We start from the raw sequence: 22,190 nt of genomic DNA on the forward strand, positions 1-22,190 counted from the left end.
GCAGCTGCTGCTGCAGAAGCCAAGGCTTCTATATAAAGTGATATGTATAGGTAGGTTTAATTGATTGATAAAATAGCGACTCCTCTCTGTCCTATGCACACATAGCCCCACTATGGCACTGTATTAACAATGGTAAGCCATTAGTAATTATATGATAAGCAATGTTTTCTTGACATCTTACGTAATTGCTATCGCTTGGCAAGTAGGCCAATGATTAGAACGCGGTGAAGGTTGTCAGGCATTTCGAGAATAACAACATTACACGAGGAATGTAAATAATTAAAATGAGTAGTTTCTTAACCAAAAATCAAGTCTTATTCCATTTCCTTGTTGTATTTAGAGCAACACTTTCCACAATGGAACACTCCTTATTGGACCAGCCAGTCACCCATTAAATGTTATCATCCCTCTGTGAGCCCTTTTTTCGCAGTAGGCCTATCATACAGATACCTAATAATTAGATACCTGATAATATTTTCGATAAATCTTTATTCAGTTAAGAACAAATTCTTATTTTCAATGACGGCCTAGGAACAGTGGGCTAACTGCCTTGTTCAGGAGCAGATCGACAGATTTTTACCTTGTCAGCTCGGGGATTCGATCTTGCAACCTTTCGGTTACTAATCCAACGCTCTAACCACTAGGCTCCCTGCCGCCCTTCATCGCTCACTTTACTCAGCTTGATTGTGACAGGGGTGCTCAGTTGCAAATCAATTAATAAAAATGCACTGTGATTAATTTCGACTAATGAAGCGCATTTAAGCTCCTTCGACCACCTTGTTAAAATAATAGTGAGTTTATACCGAGCTACCCAGTGAATGGCCACGAACGTTTAATAGGATATTCCTCAGAGAAGCACGAGTATCATTTGAAATATACGCTCTTAAAATAACCTTACTGCAGATCGTCTCGTTTTTTACTGAGCCAACGGTTTCAACCTACTGACCCCGTTACTGTAAATACGAGAGGAGTGAGGCTGTGGGCATCAGTCGTTCCTTAAAACAGGCCCGTAAAGTGGAGCATCACAGCTTTATATGACATTCCGATTCATCTGTAATTTGCTCTAAAATAAAGTCGGACAAGCACACCCAACAATTGTAGATATTTGGTGCGTCGGAAACAATAGAACACTTACAGACCTTTTTGCAGCTGCCTTGTAACTGTTAAATGACATATTAAAAAGAAAAAGCAAGCTCTGGGAATACTTGACTGAGATCAAGATGGCCTGTAATATTAATGGATTGGGGTATCACTTAAGAATGAAAGAGTATAGTATTTTGAAGCACATGCAATAAGGAGAAAACACAACCCAGATTTCCTTTTGCATTAAATGTTTATAAGTATTTTAAAAAGCTTATAAAACCCGTAATACAGAAGCTAATGTTTTGTTTGGTCAGACATGGACATAGTGGGTGGTACCTTCCGTAAGGCAAATTGGTGGGGACATGTGACCCTAGTTCGACCAATCAGGCGCGCCGCTCGGTTTAACTATGTTAAATGTCAGATTACTATAAACTAGAAGCTCTTGGCCGGGCCCGCCGAAATGGGCGAGCATAATCTTCTTAATCCCGGGTTTGTGGGACCGTTGGTAAACATCCACACGGGAGACACATTTTACCTCCCCAATTTTAGAGCGTCCGGGGGACAACTGGCGGGTCTACCCTCTCTCTCCTACCCAAGAAGGGACAATGTATGCTCCCTTCCTTGGAACGCGTCGGAGCCGTGCAATGGATATCCTCAACCCTACTTTAGCAGTGCCATGTCCATTAACCCCTCTTTCAACCGTGCATGCGAAATCACCAGGCAAGATGAAGGCAAATGTTTTTACAGCAACGGCGGCAACAGGGAACCTTGCGCTGAAAGCGCAAACCTCAAACGTGAAGAGAGGGCAAGAGGAGACTCTTCCTCCATAACGACGGAGCATGGACTGCACAACGGGATTGGCAACAACGGTACATATTCCAAGTACGACTATGGCGTGGAGCAGTTGACCCAAGATCCGCCATCCTGTCAATCCCTAGAATCTGACTCCAGTTCATCGCTGCTCAATGAAGGGAGCAAAGCCTCTACAGGCATCGCTCAGGCGTTGACATCCCCTGGCAATCACGCACCAAGCACAGCAGCGGGCGGAGGTGAGGGTATTTATTTATATACGACAATGCATTGCCTTTTATTGGATGTTAACAATGGAATGTTATACGCTTGTTTTTTTCATTCAAATCTTATTTCTTTATTTGTCTATATAAATGATTAGGATAATGAATTGACACGAGGCTTGCGTGTTGGGATGAGCACCGCTAGGGGAAGCATTCAAGAAAGGGTTCATATGTCCGTTTACACTCAGCCTTTACACACCAGTAAACCCTTACAGCGCCATAAAAACGAGATATTGTTTGTGATAAAAAATAAAAAATAATAATAGAATGTCTTGATCATACTAACGAAACAACAGTATTCGATTTTGAACCACTTCAACCTATGGAATTTCAGGATAAGGTCTGCAAATACAGACTCATGTTTTTTGAGAGTTTGTTGATAATTACACCAATATTTTAACAAAATCATACATCAAAACAATAAATGTTATTCACAAGAACTCTCGTTTGCATGCCTCTTGGCAATTTTATATGCTTGCAGGCTCGAGAGAGATTGGCGACCTTAACTGCCACTGTAAACCTTGTGTGTCACAGAGTATTGTGAATTATAGCTAGTGTCTCTCCACAATCAAATTACAAGAAAGATGTGATCTGTCCCCCTGTCGTCCCACACATTCTTTAGTGAACTTCTAAATTGATAAACAGTAGACCTACTAGTAGAATGTAGCTAATTTGTTTGTGTCCATATTCTAATCTGACAATTTACATGTTGGTAATTGGTCTGCTTTAAGACTGGGTCAAGAACTGCTTACATTGGTGACAAAATCGTTCAAAATACGTTTGTGCTTTGAAAAACGGGTAATCAGCTCTGTAGAACCAACCCATTGGTGCAGTGCAGGATTTTTACCTTACCTTGGCGATGCATGCTAAGCTATATAGCTACCCTCCTGTAGGTTTTCACTCCAAACCCAGTTGTATCTAACCTGGTTCCGTTTATGAAGCAGCTAATTATTAGAATCAGGTGTGCCAGATTAGGGTTTGAGTGAAAACCTACAGGACAGTTGCGCTCCGGGAACAGGTTTGGAGAGCCCTGCTATAGAGCCTCATCCCATGCTCACCCATCCACTTCTCCCTCTCTCCAGGCGCCCCGTGGTACCCAATGCACACCCGAACCCGAAAGAAACGTAAACCCTACTCCAAACTCCAGCTGGCGGAGCTGGAAGGCGAGTTCATGCTCAATGAGTTCATCACCAGACAGCGGCGAAGGGAGCTCTCTGACCGCCTGAACCTCAGCGACCAACAGGTTAAGATATGGTTCCAGAACCGGCGGATGAAGAAGAAGAGATTGATGCTTAGGGAGCAGGCCTTGTCCTTCTTCTAAGAGGGAGAGATATATTTTAAAGAGGAATATAGGCAGGCTGTATTCTCAATTAAACATACTGTTGATTATTTTGGTGTAATCAAATTCGATGGCATATAGCATGCACAGTATGACGTCTGACGTCCTTTAGAAGAAGGATATTTTCTGAAACAAAACGACCTCATCTGAGTTATCACTACATCTATCTCAAAAAACAAATCAAGAGACCAAATAATATCTTTATCTGACCTTAACTCGCATTAAACGTTTATCAATACAAGTAGTGACAGTGCAAGGGCTAATAGTCTTCCCTATATTATGTGTTCTTTGATATAGAACATTCGAAATAGTCAGCGCCCAGGAATGAAAGGCACAGTGCAGTCTAAAGCAACACGAAGTTTCAATTAACATTATTCGGGAAAATACAATTTGGGATTTGTAACTTTTTTCTAAGATTTCTTTGGCTATTTAGTTTCCCATCCTTTTACCAATGCACTAACACTTGTGACTCATTCGGTACGGCAGAACGTCCTGTCTACCATGTTCACAATCATTTCAAACAAATTTAACTAATCAAAGTATATATATATCGGATTTTTACAAATTGATTTGATTTAAGATATGAACAATTTCAGTAATAAGCATAGGCCTGCTTGTTGAGAATATGAAGCTAATAGAAAGTTACGGAATCCATACTAATAGTTATTCAATATTAAAGAGTACGTCAATCAAATTTGCGAATGCATAGCATGTATTTATAAACCTTTTTAGTCTCATGAGTGGAATTAAGATTGAACTGACCCAAATTATGTTTCATAAGTTTGAGTTCACTTAGCTACGTCTATGTAGGCACGGTGCATCAATATGACTATGGCCCATAATGGTTTACATCCAATCTACATTTCACCAGTATTAAATAAGTCATGACATGGTCGACCCCAGAACTCCTAAAACAAGTGTTACAACGTTCATGAAAGGTTGAACTTGGGCTTTGGCATATTCAGCCATTTTTAAAATATTTTTTTATCTCAGTGGATCTTAAGACGGTTTTGGGGCATGCAATTAAAAGCCTAAGTTATTCATTTTCAGTCAATCATGTGCTCTAGGAAACGTGCATGGCCACGGTCAAGGACAACAACTGGCCATACAGCCTACTGCGTCTGTCAGAGCCATCCATTCTAGAGCCGTTTTCATGAGTGCATTTCGATATTGTTTGTAAATTACAACACTTTGATTTACAAAAGTCGATTATCTGCTATTACATTTCTCATCCCGCTAAAACACACACACACACACAAAGTTTCCGAGTTGCAGTCTTAAAGGCTAGTGGGGGGACTACGATAAGCTATTTGAGTTTGTTTTGGGGAGGGGTGAGCAAGGGTACATGCTGCTATTTCTGTGCGGAATGATCCGCGGATTCTCTTGTCGCTTGGGTGCAAAGTAATAGCCTATGTACCGTCATGACTATTTATGGACTGCGATCTGTTTACTGCAATAATAATTGGGGGCTTATGTAGACCAATATCTTTTTTCGTAAACACTCGGATCCCTCTTTAAACCTGTATAAATAACTGAGCAGTTATCATGGAGTAGGTGAACGTGTTCTGATTTAAGTGCGTCCCCTAGCCCTACAAGGGCAGGAATGAGAGCAATGAATCTGGGAATTGCAATCAGTTTTACTCTATTGTATTGATAGTTAATACAAAAAAGGCTAATACATGTTTTGAGAAGTAGGCCAAATTCCTCAAGGCTTGTATAGCATATCCATTGTGACATGTGAAAAAGGCCTAGAAAGTAGTCAACAGGATTCATTCAATTTTATTTGGGCTCATCCGTTCCAACACCAAATACTGAAACTCACTTACCTTCTATGCATTGATGATTATTGCTTGTTGTCTGTTATATATTTTTTATTATCGTTATAATAATTTTCATAATGAAAGCTATAAGTAGATTTTAATGTTATCAAAAGTAGTACCTATAGTCAGTAGCTGTATTATTGTCAACGTGACCGTGTTTGTAAATAATTCGGAATAAATTCTCCCCTAGGAATTTTGTTGATGAAAATGTAAATGTCCTGAATGGCTTGCGCTGCTCTGTTTTCCTCTCATCTCTCCAGTGTTATTCAATACGTTCCCCTTTTGTCTCAATGAAACCAACTCACGTATGCTATATTGTAAAATAAGAATGTTTACAATAACTGCATTTTAGAATGAGCAATATGATAGATTTTCGTTTTGTCTGTGTTATGTAACATCTATATCCAGTTTATAGAATAAATGTGCCTATACCAATATGAATTACATGAATGTTTCATATGTGTAAGGTTTATTATGTCTATTAAAATATGTTAACTTTTATATCATTATCATATTGTTGGTGTAATTATACTCATTGGTATTATTTAGTTGGAGTTATGAGTAACATCAATATGGCAACAAGTAGTGGAGGGGTTGTAGACGTTGTGGTGTGCATGTAGGTCTAACTGTAGAGCGCATATAGGCCTAGAGCACACGCCGTTCTGTTAATCCTCACAACCAACAAAATCATGCAGAAGAATTCAACTTAGATACCCGAGGCAAACTCACAGAAGTAGCCTGGTACCTTTTTGATTCTCAGCCTCACATTTCAAGCAAATCATTTTATAAGGTATAGTGGTACAAGAAATGCTAGCAATAAATCCAGTTATAGTTCCTTTTTTGGTCAAGTTGGCCACAGCAAGCTATGGTTTTACAAGGTTGCGAAGAGGACGCAATAAAATAATATATTAGCAATGAAACACTTTTCCCGCTGCTTGCACCACCACATAACAATATGGTTCAGTGATATGGGCCGATGATCAGAAACTACAATATGACGATATGTTTAGGAGGGATGCTTCAGTCTTTGTTTTGCTTTGCTCTTTAATCTGTAGGCCTAATTTAACTCCAACCACGTGTGTATACACGTTGCTAAATACATAGACTTTTATGATAGGAACTTTACGTTGTGAAAACATTGGTTTCTCAGCGCGGTGGTTATAGGTTTAAACCCATTGAATGGAGCTGTTACAGTTCCGGAGGCCAGAAACATCAAAAGCATCCATCACTTTGTGTTCAGAATTATCACGCTTTTACGCAACTGGATTTCTTGCACTGAACAGCTTTATTTATGGAAATGCATTCAGATTTCCACATTCACACATAGGCTTACCTCTGATCACAGATATATTCACCTTGACATTGGGTTTAGCAAAAAGTATATTCTAGTATTTATTTCAACCTCTTTGACTTTAGTAATATATGCTTACAATTCTTCCCAGGTCAGCTCATCGAGTAGGCGAAAGGCCATCAATAGGCTTTATGGTATATATTAATTTGGCAACTAATTGAATATAAACATTTCCCGAAGGTTTTGACCATATTTGCGTTATACAAACTTATTTATTTAAAAGCCTTTTTGAGATGTAGTTATATGTTTTGATATCATGGTGAGCGGTTCTTCAATCGAACCTACATATTTTGATGTCTCTAAAAAAGAAACGGGAAATAGGCTGCATCGACCTTCCAAAACAATTCGGTAGGCTATAGCGCTAGCTCTGACCGAACACAAGCCTATCTGTCACGTCAAGGTCAAATGCACTAGTTTTAGCCATGCATGTTTAGCAGGGCGTACAAGTGGTAGAAATGGCAGGAATTACTCTTTATTCAGAGCTAGGTGTGACTGCACGGTCTATTCTCCTGTCCCTGCTGTCAAACAAGTCGTGTGGGATTTAGATTTATTCTCAGGGTTACAATTCCTCAAGTATTCAAGTACCAATATCTTAATCTCATTATAAATGCAGAAATACTATAACATATTGCTATATAAAACACTGAATGCGTTTTTTTCACATTTCCATCAAATGAGTTTGTATTAACCTCCTTTTTGCACCTTCTACGTCCAAGTGGAGCTGCTAAATGTATCATGTATAGAAAATGCAGATGTAAATGTATGACATATATCATATTGGATAACCAACAGATAGTTTTGACTTTGAGACGGTCTCCAGGCTCTTTTATGGTGACTTGTCTGTGGGGATCAAAGGTCAGAGCTGTGTACGGCGTTGATGCAGACCTTGAATGTGGGACCAAAGCCTCCCTCTGAGGAGGGAGACGGCCTAAGGAGAAAGGGAATAATAAATAGCCTACTCTGTGTGTCTCTGCGCTCCGTACAATTGCGTCACATGCTAAAGGACCTATTCCGCAAATTGGTCTGAAGAAACTATTTGTGAACTTTTCTGTTGTGTTTATAGGTTCCGTCTGCGTATCCACTGTCCTAAAACGAATAGTCAATCAGTTTTTGAGTTGAGCCTACTGTTCTGAACTATCATGAGATATATTTACAACAAATAGGACAGAGAAACCCAAGAGTCTTTAAAAACGTCGTGCATAATCTTCTACTCAAAATCACACACACACACACACACACACACACACACACACACACACACACACACACACACACACACACACACACACACACACACACACACACACACACACACACACACACACACACACACACACACACAGCGACAAAGAACAAGAGAGACACCAAGTGCATGTCATTTCCTTCTATGCATCCTCAGGATATTCTTCTTATTAACTATGACATGAGTGAGAACTGCATCACTGTTTTTTCCCATAGTTTCGGATGATTTTAACTGATTTGTGTGATATCTTTTGTGACCGTTTATGGAAAAAATGTCACTTTAATCTTGTAGTTAGGAAATTCAGTCTATTCCAAGCTTATTTCTTATATTTTCCACGTTAATGTTAGAATTGACTGATTGGGTGAAATGTAAGCCTAACATATTAAATAGACCATGGTCTAGGGATGGACAAATTAACAAGAGAAAATACATAGATAGCCTAGATCTACAAGAAGCGAATATCAACCATGTCCGTTTTTACGCGTAAGGTTTGTGCGTAAAACAGGATTTTCTGTTAGGCTTTTTGAACTGTGCTTTAAGCAAAAATATTCATGGGTTTGCCTAAAAGTGTTATTCTGTTAATTCAGCATCTTGATTGAAAAAATAGAGACTTAACATTTGCGTGCTTCAGTATTGGCCTGATCACTAACTAGTCATTAGAATTATCAAACGTATGACATTTCAGGATGAAAGGCCGTCATTGTAAATAAGAATTTGTTCTTATCTGACTTGCCTAGTTAAATAAAGGTTAAATGAAAAAATGAAAAAAATGAAACTGCAAATGGCATAGGCTACGTTAATTTGAATAAAGTGCGTTTAGTTTTTTTGTTGTTGCTGTTAACGTTGCTGTAGTATAATTTCCCAACCGATAATACCGACTGTTTAATAGGCTATTTATGAAAATATTGTTCGACGGGTTGTGTGTAGTCGTTATCCATGCTATATGCTAATAAAAAGTATTTGAGAAAATAAAAAATACCCGACATAATACAAACAGTACAAGTAAGAGTAAATACAATGTTTATGCCAATAATGTTTGCTATATTCAGTAGCCTATACAAACATTTTAGTTGCTAATGAAACACAATAGTTTTATTAAAGAGAAATAGCCTAATCTTTACATTTTTATGAAACACAAGGACTGATTATAGGTCCATGTGATTTATATTGCTTGAAATAATGTACATTTATGGATACGTGGTATTTTTAAAGAGGAAGTTGCCTTCATTCTTACGCATCTCCCACCATTTGCTTTTCACTTCCAAAGCCATTTGCCAAGTTCAGACACCATTGTTTGTTTGTGTCTGAGTGTGTGTGTGAGAGAGAGATAGAGAGAGAGAGAGTGCGTGCATGTAAAAAAATAAAATGAAGAGAAAGATGATAGGTCACGATTTAGCCTGGCGAATTCACTGTGTCTTTTGTTGTCATATCAATATTTAACGAGTGTCTGTGTCAAACCATGAAGTTGTAGCCTAGCCTACATAGCTAAAGTCTTCAGATTTTCACCACTAAAGTCGGTAACTCAGTGTCGAGGTCATATTTGGAGCATGTGCTGCTTATTTACAGACACGGAAACACAACTCTCTTTCGAGCAACCAATGGATCTCCAAATGTGGCTTTGTGAACAATATATCAGACAGTGATATCTGAACCACGAATCTGACATAATATTGGATTACACATGTCCAAACCTCACACGCAGGTGTTATCCCACCTTTTGCAGTGACAACAAATGAACTGAAGCAAGCATTTTTTGCGGTTTTTGTTTCATCACCCATATGAGCGTTGTCATTTTGCAATGAAGATGAAAAAGTGCTTAAACACAATGAAAACAAACAATGGAAGGAATTTACATTTTCAAATTTTCTGAGGTGGCCTAGACCTATTTCTTAACTGTTTTTATTTGTATTTTCACAGATAAAATGCAAAAAACAACTGAATTAGAATAGGCATGTGAATGTCTACACCCCAATATAATATGGGAGCATAGTAAAACTAAAAGGTTGCTTATGCCAAATTAAGATTGGACCTATTCTTTATAAATTGTTTTCATTTAATTTGCGTGCTTTTTTTTGACATCCTAGTTCTTTTAGGTAGTTTTCATTCAGATTTTGCTTAGAATCTTCCAAAGATTTTTCGTCCAATATAAGGCCTACGCCTAAACCACCGTGCATTCATTTCAGTAAGGCCAACCGCGCATTGGTACGGCATAGATTCAACTATATAAAACAATGTAAGCTACTTTTAAGGTGATGATGTTGTGACATATGGCTGTGTTGATATGTTTAGATAAAAAAAGGTTTTATACACACATTTTGTCCATGTTTTTACTATATTGCACGCTTATCTGAAAGGCCTATGTGTAACGAGCACCATTTCTCTATTCCTAAATTCAAAGTAGGTATGTTGTTATTATTATTAAATAGCCTATGTCTATGTTGGTATGTTTGATATGTTCAGATTTAAAGTAGGTTTTGCGCACGCCCTTTCTCTATTCTTTTTGCGGTATTGCTGTTTAGACATCCCATATCATGTGCATCTCCTCAGAATATCGACCTTTATGCACGCTGAGAATTTTGACTTTTACGCACGTTTATCAGATAGGTTTTACGCACACCTTATGTCTATTCTTAGATTCAAAGTAGACCTGCTATTAAATCGCCTATAGTTAATCTCCATAATGTCTTGATGAACTAAAACCCATCACCTAAGTTTTTTTGAGTAACTACTGTCACTTGATGTGGAATCTTATTTTCATTTTATTAGCAGCCTATTTACCAAATACAGTTACTGTGGGTTGTTCCGTGTGCTTGTGGGGCTCATGGCTTGGCTTTGCGACATAATCCTTCGTCATATTTGCCATTAGGCTATAGGCCTATATCCACCCACTACATGCCAAAAACGAATTCAGAGGCGTAAATCTGAGAAACTTTTTTAACTTTCCACATGAGTGCGCCATACAAATGGCTGTGCAATGTTTTGATGTTAAAGATTTCCACACAGCTGCGCTTGCGGACGGTGCGGCACATTGTCCATGTTTTTCCTGCGGTCTATGTGGGCGGAAACCCCCCGACAAATTGAAGGTCAAGTTAGTAAGCTCCTTATATGGGGCTCCATTGTCCATCGTCAATGTTTTGGGAAAAGGGCAAGAATGACCGGTTAAAAAAGAGGGGGGAAACTGCTTCTATAAGTCGTTTGGTGGTTGTATTTTATAATACATTTCTCGTTGAGTATAAAGTAAGACTTACAACTTAGGTGGATAGAGAGGGACAGGAGAGGAAAGGTTCCAGGGCGCGTTTTTGAGAGAATAAATTGTTTCTCAATAAGAATAGAAGATGTCATATATCCAAAGTGATCGGGATGCCAACTTCAAAAGCGGCAGTCTCCGCTAGATCTGAAGGCAGCAGTGTGTAGAGTTGGAGAGGAAATTAAACGTCATAAAGAGAGAGGCTTAATTAGGGGCCCAATGCGCTACCGAATCCTGTAGGAAACAAAGACGGATATTTGGTAAGAAAATACAGATTCTATTTCCTTTCTCATAAATCTACTTTACCTTTCAGATACTTAAGAAAAAAGTTTACTGCGTTTTTTGTCTGATCTCAGATAGTCAAATGCCAAACGTCTCAGATCAGCTAAAGTACATTGGGTATTTTGGACATGTCGTGATTTTTGACCTAGGCTATAAGCAATTTTATCCCCGTTTAGAGGATAGAATAGCCTACGATTGTAGATGCACTAGCCTAGTAGTAGGCATAATCTGAGCAAAGCAAATTTGCCATTTTTTTAATGAAGAAATTCACACGTTGATTATTTTCATAATAGTAGCAGGTGATTTTATAAACCCTATCCAAGTAAATAATGGATCACCTGAATTACCGCGAAGGCCTACTTGTGGTCATCCGGAGTCATGCATTGGTACCCACTGAAACTGGTTGATATTCTATCAGTTGATTTGAGGATATGCGCATGCAAAATGGAGACATTGTTGATCGTGGGATATCGACCACATGACCACATGGCTTATTATATATCATATGAACACCACACAAATATATGACGAATAATTCTCAATTCGTAAGGTTACATGACGTCTGTCATCAAATATTGGACCAAAAAATAAACACGATTTGGGGTCAATTCCATTTCCACTCAGGCAGTTCAGTAAATTCAATTATTTTATGGAAACCATCATTCAAAATATAATATGGTAGGCTGATGTATATGCATTTGTCCAAAGCGATGTACGGTCCACGTACTGTATATCCATTCGTATGTTTCCAATGCGGGAATCAAATATAGTTTACACAATCCTGGTGTTGCAGATACCCTGTTCCAACCAACTGAGGCATCATAGCCCTAATATTTGACAATTTCCAGTTGAATCTCAACTAATTACCTGAGTTGGTGTAACCATCACTTACTTGTATGCTCATATTGCGTTTGAGAGCTCCAGGGCACATGGCACATGTAGTCTATACCAGTTTATAATTTTTGGCTCATTTACGAATTGTTGTTTTTTGTTCAGTCGTAGTATAGTGCTGTATAATATACAAGTATATAGTACTTTTATATTAGGTGGCTATCTAGTTTGTTGTTTTGATGCACTGTGCTTTCCACTGGATGTCAGTTTAATATCCAATTTGATCAATATGTGTTTGTTGTGTCATTGTATGGCCTGGCCTAAACTGCATGTCATTGTATGGCCTGGCCTAAACTGCATGTCATTGTATGGCCTGGCCTAAGCTCTCATAGTCTTACGTCAGACCTTCATCCACGTTTCTCAAAAATCACATTTCGAAGTTGTTCCAAATGTAACATTTCAAAGTGTGATTACTTCTCTGTATTATTCCAAGGATAAGTTTAGGCATGAACTCAAAATTCGTAATGTTAGGCATTAACTCTGAACGGTTACGGTAAGGGTTAAGGTTTGGGATAGGCTTAAAACAATTCGAACATGGATGGATCTCTGGATTCGAACATGCAACCTTTAACCATCCACGAAGCCCTAGCAAAACAAAAGGCTACTTGAAGGTAACAGCGCTCACTGTTGCCTCTATTGGCCGGTTTCCACGTCATCTCCCGACGTCCTCCGACATGGATTGACATTAATACTGACTTGTATCATGGGTGACCTGCCTGGTTGTATTTTGTTTTGAAACAAGGCAACAAGTGTATTGTGCTAGTCGGTTAATTTTTCATCCCCTAATTAGTTTTCAACTTTGATGCGACCTTATCACGTTGATGATTTGTTGATGAAATAATGTAGAACTAGCTACGATTAGAGTTTTTGACGAGTTGATTCATTCTCATTATCGCACAGACATGTTGCGTTTATTCCCGTACATGGATGTGCAAATGAAATCGAGACACTTGAATGAATGTTTAACCCTTTCCAAATACTAACAATTTCCAAATATAGGCTATATTAGAATTGAACATATTTCCCAAATTCGGTTTATTCCTGCTCCAATTAATGTTATTTTGATAATCTATCAGTTTACAGATATGGATTGGTTTTATAATCGTCAACATTTGATAGGCCTATATCATAGCTTCCTCGAACACTGTTATCACTCAATGGACCCACTTTATCCAAGTATTTGTAATGTTCTGATGTGTCTTTTTTAACGAAATAAGATGTGCCTACTCAAAATGTTTTCATCAGTTTGTATGCATCCTATTTCAGACAGGTAACGAAATGAACCACAGCTTGGTAATATTAACTTGTTGTTGCTTTTTTTGCATGTTTGGGATCCAAATTAGTATTTGGTAACGACTATAAACCAGCTTCCAATTTTCTTTTTAATAACAAGTGTACAAATCCCACACTCGAAAAGAAAGGCGACCGGCCTTGAGTTTAGTTATAACGTTTTCAATGTTCGTGGATACTAGCTGTTCCTGTCAGCACCTGGAAACCGATTACTGTGCAGAAAATGTTCTTTATGTTTTTCTTAATTTTTTGCCTATTTACTATTTTTCATAATAAAGATGATAGTCCAGTGGGCTGTCCACGCGAGTCGTGCAGATTCACCCCACAAATGACAGACAAATCTCGCAAATGCATCGGTAAATTTGTAGCCTGTAATATTTTTTCTTCTTCATATAATGCAAACGTGCACTAAGTGAAATGACACTATAAATTCGACTCTATATGCCTACACATGACTCTACCACACACGTGGAGAAAATTGCCCTCAACACGCGCAATCCAACCACATCACTGGGTTTGTAGGCTATATTAGGCCCTATTGTAAGTGACAGATGGCAGCCATGATTAAACAAGAAATGAAAAAAACTTGACTATATGGGATAAGCATTTTAAATGCCCTCAAAATTGTTTGTGGAATGTATGCTGTTGCAGTTTTGGTTTTCATTTCCCACACATAAGCATAAAGCAAATATAGCTTGTTCGAGGAGCGTGTTCTGTCAACGCTGACTCTCTCCATGGGCTAGACCACACCTCAGCTAACCCTCCAAAATATTTTTTCATAGCACGTTTGGGTTTGTTATATCCATGAGGTAGGCTACCCTCGCCACAAATTATCCTCAAAACAAGACGGCAAAATCAACACATTTAACGTTACGAACTTTATCGTTAAGTGTTTTATTCATGGTTTATTATTGTTTTAAGCTATATTGTATAGGCAAGTTACAGTATCGTCTATAGTATGGCTAATTTCCACAATAAATAGGCTAGCACATGCTATTTGTTAGCCTATTTAGAAGTAATATATTTCTAATGAATAGTAGCTTAATGTAACATTCAACCTTTCAAAATGCTATATCCTGAAACTGACTTACCAAAAAGTATGTTATAGCCTATACCTAACTCACCTGCAGTCCTTGTATTTTAATTAGACTATTGATAAATCCACTTTTCCGCTTTAGTGGTTTGCAAAACAAAAGTTGCACAATGAAAGACGCACGGTTGGGTGCTTACTGCACAATGAACTCCTGATATTTTCACCTAAGGGCATATGTGTTAAAACCTGCTTGCCATTCTCAGTTGCTGCGGCTCGTTGCTGCAGCCAGGACCTCGGTGTAACCATGGCCTTTTTTTGTCGATGCTTGAAACTGTTCACAGCTCATACAACCGGATTTAATAGGTTGGCTTACATCCAATTAAAATGATCTGGGCCATGAGGGGACAATAATATTATGTCACAAGCTTGCCACATTGAGCGATTGTTTCTGCTCGATTTTTTGTGGGTATAGACATTCACGGAGCTAACTTGACCACTGTCTTGAGAGAAAATATTGCCTATCCAGGTCTCCGTTTGGTCTCCATTTTCATGATTTCTCTTTGGATTAAAAATAGGTCAGTAGTCTTGTTGGATTACTATAAGTGGTGGCGAGGCGTTGCCAGGATTCCGCAGTCAAACACATGTCGTAAAGTCTTCTCCCGAACAGTGGTGTTTTCAAGCAGAGAATGGCAAATATTTACAACACCGCTTTCATTCAAGTCTCAAGACCCAAGAGACCATTGGCACTTTTGGGGATATTAGGCTACCCGCATCAATATTATATTTGCTATGCACAATATTAAACCGTCGGAGATAGATGCACAGTCTTAGGAAAAACCAAACTCAGCAGAACTGTATAGGACAAAAATCTATTTTCAAATCGAACTAATACCTAGATTGTTTTATGTGCAGGGTCCTATTGCGAGCAGTCTTGCGCCAACCTAGCCATAGCTCTTCAAGTGCATGCAGACGCAATCGTTACATTCTGTCAGCCTTCATGAAAGCAATATCACTCACATTCAGATGCTATAGGCTACATGTAAGCGACTATAGAAAGGATCTGTATTGTGCCTTAAAGAAACCGTACATAGCCAGTATGTTCAAATGAACACGGAATAGTGCACTTGGCATCCCTGCAGCATGGAAGAGAGCATTTAATGGTCATACACGGCCGACGGTCCCAGGAAGAGGATACCGTTTTTATGGCAGGCTATTTGTTTATTAGTTCTACTGCTCTCCGGGTGCAGTTTGTGTGCCGACATTCAATCTAATCTTTTGCTGAATTTGACAAGAGATATACAGAAATCTTTAAAAGTTAACACTATGACTAACATTACACTCAATTAAATTCTAGTGTGCACACCTCACCTTTCTTTTCTTGAAGTTCAACAGCTTTGGAATGGCATGCATGGAGCCTATGATATATTTAACACAGTAAACACAATGATGTAGTCTTCTTGTAAATGTCTGTTTCGGATATGCCACATGTTGTGTTAGTGGTCTAAATGTAAGGAATTAAAATGGCACAATTCTATGTAAACTTCGCTCCTTTTAACAAAAGCCTAGTAGCCAAAGAGGTGAAGAAAAGTCTGTTTACTGCAGCTATTCGGCCTTTTATGGTGGTTGCTTACAGGATTTTGGTGGTCAAATTCAAGTGCTGTGTCTGGAAAGCTGTCTGGTTTCTTTGTACTTGATTGCAGGCGTCTTGTGCCTCGACCATTATTCTGTTGAAAGTTGGGCTTTTGAACAAACTGTCCCCCCAAAAAACAGCCACCACCTTTAGAAAGTGATGCAGACCTCAACTATTTGGCCCAGTCAAGTCTAGGGGAGTAGGACCAAGGTCTTGGTCAATTGTCCGATTACAATTAATATAATTTCAAAACACGAAATTATTTGAATTCCAATGGAATGGACCGAGATCGTGAACATGCTCCTGCATGAATCTCAAACTATGCACTATTTATTAGTCCACAGCATAACTCTGAAATATATGTTTTGTACACTTGGCCCTTTTCCTTTCGGAAAATTCAATGAAACCATTTGGTTTTGGTAGCACTGGCATGTCTTATGTCTTGGTATTATGGAATGGTCATCGCGGATTCTCGTTGATGCAAAAATGCAGGGAAGAAAATATATGTGAAACCGGGCTAATGTCTAAACATAATCATGCAGGGCAAAGCATGGGGGCACACGCACACACACACACACACACACACACACACACACACACACACACACACACACACACACAGGTTATAAAATCGAAAACTGTGTTTTTTCTCTCTGACTTCCTAGTTTCCACGTCGCCAAACACTGGGCTGTGTTGCAGCCATATATGTAAAAAAAAAAAATTATATTATTTTCTTTCTTTAAGTGATCTTGGTGCTGGGGATAGAGCAATGAACTGCGTTAAAATTGGGTCCCTTAACGAGATCTTTATACCAGTTATTACAACAGGTTTACTTGCAATTCATAACTTATAACCTGAGATTTCAGGAAATCAAAGATAGTTCAAATGTTCATGATCATATAGTCCGATGGTTTAGTTCCTCGTGAAAGTATTATATGTAAATTGGGCCTTCATGCATTTTCATTCACTAAAGAAGACTGGAATAAATTGTATGTCTTATTATAACGTATTTGTAATAATTCAAGAGTTTATAGAATATGTTCAATATGCACCTCAAGGGTTTTTAGGATAATGGATTAAAAGAGGCTTTTCATTGCTAGGAAAATACATTGGGGAAAGGGGTGAAAATCTCAAACACTGCACACTCATATGGTCGAAATTTTGTGAAGGTTTGCAAAATAATTTTTATAGGCTACTAGTAGTAGCCTAGTAACTATCAAGATATAGGCTTTAGTAGCCTACATTTGCATGGCCCAATACTACTACTACTAATAATAATAATAATAATAACAACAATAATAATAATATTAATTATTATTATTATCATTAAAAACCCTTAGCATACCTGTCAGGGTTATATGCTATATTGCATTGCGCATGTGCTATAAGGTATTCATATTTTGATTACATAGTTATAGGCTACGTATAACGTATAGTTATAGGCTAAGATACCTGATATAGATTTTCATAATGCTCATGCGGTGTTGGAAAACCAATCGTTTGAACCTCCTATATCTTACCAAAGTGAACCACTCCTACGCATGTAAGTGTTCCAAATTGATATATGACAATATCTACTTTCGATCACGTGTCTTGGGGTGACTTAGATGGATAGCGCGTCATCTCGCCTTCCCAAATTTTCTCCTTCTGCAGTTCAATCCAAAAAATCTATCTATAGTGCACGAGAACGGGAAGAACGATGTTTAACTCGGTTAATCTGGGAAACTTCTGCTCACAGACGCGAAAAGACAGGACTTCTGAGTTCGGCGACAGAGCAAGCTGTGGGTCCAACCTTTACCTCCCCAGCTGCACCTATTATGTCCCCGAATTTTCTGCCGTCTCTTCCTTCCTGCCACAGGCCCCTTCTCGGCAAATCACCTACCCTTACTCCACGAACCTCTCCCAAGTGCAACCGGTTCGGGACGTTTCTTACAGTTTGGAGCCTTCAAGTAAGTGGCACCATAGAGGAAACTATGCGTCCTGCTACTCAGGGGAGGAACTGGTACATAGGGACTGCCTTCCGCCATCGTCCACCATGACAGAAATGCTGATGAAAAACGAAAGTGTCTACAGCCATCACCATCACCACCACCACCACCCAAGCTCCAACCACCCTTCCACGGGCTTTTACTCGGGTGTAGGGAAAAACAACGTTCTTCCGCAGGGCTTTGACCGCTTTTTCGAAAGCACACACAGCGGGGCGGATAACAGCTCGCAAGAGAACTGTGCAGAGAAGGGCGACTCCAGTAAACTGGATTCAGCGTCCCAACCGCCTGCCGCCCACCACAGCGCCGCCGACCCGGAGAAAGACCCAGAAGATGAAGAGGAAAACACTAATTCGGGTTCTTGTGCCTCTTCATCGGGCACGAAAGACGACAGCGCCAGCAAAACCAGCCACTCGAGTAGGTACCGAAGCTGTAAATGGGGAAAAGGTTAAGGGACTAGCCCTGTGTTTTGTCGGTCAGATTTTATGTGGAGTTTTATAAGCATTCAAAGGATTTTATTATAACCTACAAAGCTCTTTCTTCCAGCAAGAATAATTTTTACGATGGGAAAGCGCTTTCAAAAAACGATACGTTACACACAGGCAGCAGCTATCCCAGAGTCTGTGAAATTTTAAGAGCGCGCTATTGTGACAAATGCTAACTTTGATCATGAACTTGCGCTGGGCTTTTTAAGGCATGTTTCGCCAGGCTGTCGAGGGTAAAAAGCAATTGGGCAGAACACTGCTTTTGGGCGTCCTGTGATGTTTCCCTTCTCAGCAGCCTCCTATTAAAGTAAAACATTATATTGTGTTGCTTCTGTCGACGTGTTGCTTTACGCCATAACAGCAGATGTTAACGGTTTTATCGAGATTTTATGTAAATATTTATGTAGAATTGTCCAGAAAATATCGGTTGTGATAATAATAATGTTTGGGTTTCTTTGGGATCCATGCTCTTCTCGAAAAGGCTATCCTAGTATTTCCAGTTTGTAGACTAAGCAGTGATTTAAATATTTCAAGCGTTGAGATATTCTGTATATCAGCAACAAACTCGTTCTGCTTCGTCATAGTCCATGTGATAAACCAATGAGCATCGGTAAATTGGTCAAAATAGATATAATTATCTCATATTTATTCGTAGACTAATGAAACGGTGGTTCCCACTTCGCAGGCCAAAGCGCCCGCATAGTGTCATGTGGAAGAATTTGTCTCTAGCCTTTAATAATATGCCACCTATTGGTTATCCTATCTAGCTATCCAGTGTTAATTTGCCATAGATGATCGCAATATGAAAGTAAATATCTTCCTTGATAGTCATATATTGCCATTTTGGCAGTGTATTGAGAGGGGATAAAAGTGCAATGTCGTGTGAATAGCGTTAGAAAACTAGTAAGAGATTTTATAGAGGAGAAGGCTGATTATAGTTTTGCATCATAAGTTCTCCATGTCACAAGGGGATGGCACTGGGGGGATGTATTTAAGGATACAGAGAAATAAAATGTATGCGCAAACTTAAGGGTACATGTTTAGCAAACTTACATTTTATAAAACTTAACAAACCTACGTTTTGAATCCCCACAAGATTCAACGAGTCTCTAAATGCTTAAAGTGTACATGTTGGATACATTTGACCTTACATTCTTCTGCTTATTTGTTTTATATTGCTCTAAGGTACACCACGCACGAGGAAGAAGAGGTGTCCTTACACGAAGTTCCAGATTCGAGAACTGGAAAGAGAGTTCTTCTTTAATGTTTATATCAACAAGGAGAAACGGCTGCAGCTCTCCAGAATGCTAAACCTCACTGACCGTCAAGTCAAAATCTGGTTCCAGAACCGCCGAATGAAAGAAAAGAAATTAAGCCGAGATCGCCTGCAGTATTTTTCTGGCAACCCCTTATTGTGAACTCTAAACTGATAGCTTTGGTGAGAAATAATCATTCATATTATCACCTCTAAAACTGAATTGCCTTTGGAGGACAAAGCCAGAGTCGACTTCAGCTAAAAACAAGTGTTAGGTCATGGAAACGCTGGGACTGAAAAGAAAGAAAAGCAATTATTATTATTTTTTTAATGTTTCCTTGTTTTGTTGAACCAATAACAAGAACCAGCAAAATGCAAGACCTCAGAGAAAAGTATCTCTGACAATAGCAGAGAAATGAAGGTAAAATATTATTTTTTCTGTACAACATTTTTTCCAATTAAAGATTTTGTATTCACACGTTTGCCACATTAAGCCAAATATGTGAAACATTCTAATCGCAAGTACGACAGTTCTCAGTATTTTTTATTTTGTTTGATTATATAGCCTATTTCGATTCACTTGTGAAATGCTGTCTTTCCAGTGACATTTCTCTCTTTTACCTCTGCATTTCATCATTATCCTTTCTTTGTGAAATGACTTCGCTACAAACTGAACGACTTGAGGACAGCCGCACAGATTCTTCATAGGTACCTTGCAGATACAGACACATGTTTTGCCGCAACCAAGAACTTGGACACGAATCATTGGTCCCAAATGAATAATGTCCTTTAAGAGACTATACAATATGACTGACTGTATATATGAATTTCATTTGTTTATCAAATTTTATCCCTTAAACTAATTACTATCTTTGAAAGATTTCAAAAAAATAACTTAAAAGCTCTATGGCTTACAAGCTCTTTGATTCTATAGTGAGCTTTTTGTTAATTGCTTGCCGTTTGCTTGCCGATTTTGAGTTTATGCAGTATGAAGAGATGACGTCGCAAATATGCATCGAGTGAAATAATGTAACAAAAATAAACGAATAGTGATTCTTAAATCAAGCCATTCTTTGAGAGTGTTTATGTTATTATTTCCATTGGGTCTGTATTTCAAAGATCAACCACCAACAACATGCGTTATAGTCTATTTGTGTATTCATACAGAATGCTTGGGCTTTAGTTATCAGTAGGGCTATAGTCCTCAACGCTTGTAGAAGAGCAATGTAATGTTACCTGCCACGTGACTTCTTAAGTAGGCCCTTACTAGCACAGTATACTAGGCTATTTAAACTGGTCACAACGGCCTATAAAAAGTTGTGAAACCCTATGCATGTCCCCGACAAGTCGTTGAAATTTCATGTGAAGAGTAATGGGAAATATGTATAGGCTCTATCGCAGAACTAGGTATCTAGGCTAATTGATACAAATCAAGAATCCATGTCTACCCACAAATCAACAGGCTAAGGGTAAGATGTCAGATTAAAATATTGGCAATGCTTGTAAAATAGTAAAGAATTAGGCGGACTTCGTGCGCAATTTGTCAGGAGTATGAGGGCGCTAAATTTATCTTCATTGTCCAGTGCTCTTGTTTTCACGAAAAAGTCTGCAAGTAATTAGGGGTGCTATAATGTTGAATTGGTTTTCATCCATGTATGACCTATGTAGGCTAAAGGAAAACACATTTGCGTGTGCGTGCATGTTTGCCGGTGTTACTGATGTTGGTGAGTGAATGTGTCAATAAGAGTGAGAGAGAGAGAGAGAGAGAGGTTGATATGTGCACTAAAATAAATATCCAATGGTCATTTTGAAAACTAGACCAGTCCAGTCTAGACACTGTCATAAAGACCAGGGGCACTAAATAGTTACTTTTCTCTTAATTGCACCGTCTGCCCAGTGGAGTGAGATACCTTCCGTCGTAAATGGGGAACTCGAATAGATGGCCTTTTACTCTAAAACATACAAAAATTCCATGTTGATATCATCCCTAGTGCACAATATTCACGTCATCCTTATCCTTATCCATTTTTTCTCGTGATAACAAAACGAACCCAACTAGGATATCTGTTGAGAGGCTTTCTGGCGAGAATAAAACCCTCAAGTTTATTGACCATGTGGTGGTGTATAGGCCCTCCTCATCGATGTCCTGCGGCTGTGGCATGTGTTTTACTCTGTAGCTGTGC

General features: G+C 38.8%; 2 protein-coding genes across 3 annotated transcripts; both read left to right on the forward strand.

Moving 5' to 3' along the window:
• Window positions 1-1,355: 1,355 nt before the first annotated feature.
• On the forward strand, window positions 1,356-3,527 carry LOC120025451 (homeobox protein Hox-C12a-like). Its single transcript, XM_038969996.1, has 2 exons — window positions 1,356-2,132; window positions 3,239-3,527. Exons 1-2 carry the CDS (start codon window positions 1,544-1,546, stop codon window positions 3,475-3,477), a joined length of 828 nt encoding a protein of 275 aa, XP_038825924.1. The 5' UTR covers window positions 1,356-1,543; the 3' UTR covers window positions 3,478-3,527.
• Window positions 3,528-17,981: 14,454 nt separating this feature from the next.
• On the forward strand, window positions 17,982-20,302 carry LOC120025458 (homeobox protein Hox-C11a-like). Of its 2 annotated transcripts, none has more exons than XM_038970019.1 (2): window positions 17,982-18,688; window positions 19,954-20,302. In XM_038970019.1, exons 1-2 carry the CDS (start codon window positions 17,982-17,984, stop codon window positions 20,168-20,170), a joined length of 924 nt encoding a protein of 307 aa, XP_038825947.1. In that variant the 3' UTR covers window positions 20,171-20,302. The 2 variants fall into 2 exon arrangements, with proteins under 2 accessions (XP_038825947.1, XP_038825937.1); XM_038970009.1 differs by having other exon boundaries at window positions 17,982-18,684; window positions 19,938-20,170.
• The last annotated feature ends 1,888 nt before the right edge of the window (window positions 20,303-22,190 follow it).

The sequence above is a fragment of the Salvelinus namaycush genome, chromosome 2 (assembly GCF_016432855.1).
Source record: "Salvelinus namaycush isolate Seneca chromosome 2, SaNama_1.0, whole genome shotgun sequence".
Classification (NCBI taxonomy): domain Eukaryota; kingdom Metazoa; phylum Chordata; class Actinopteri; order Salmoniformes; family Salmonidae; genus Salvelinus; species Salvelinus namaycush.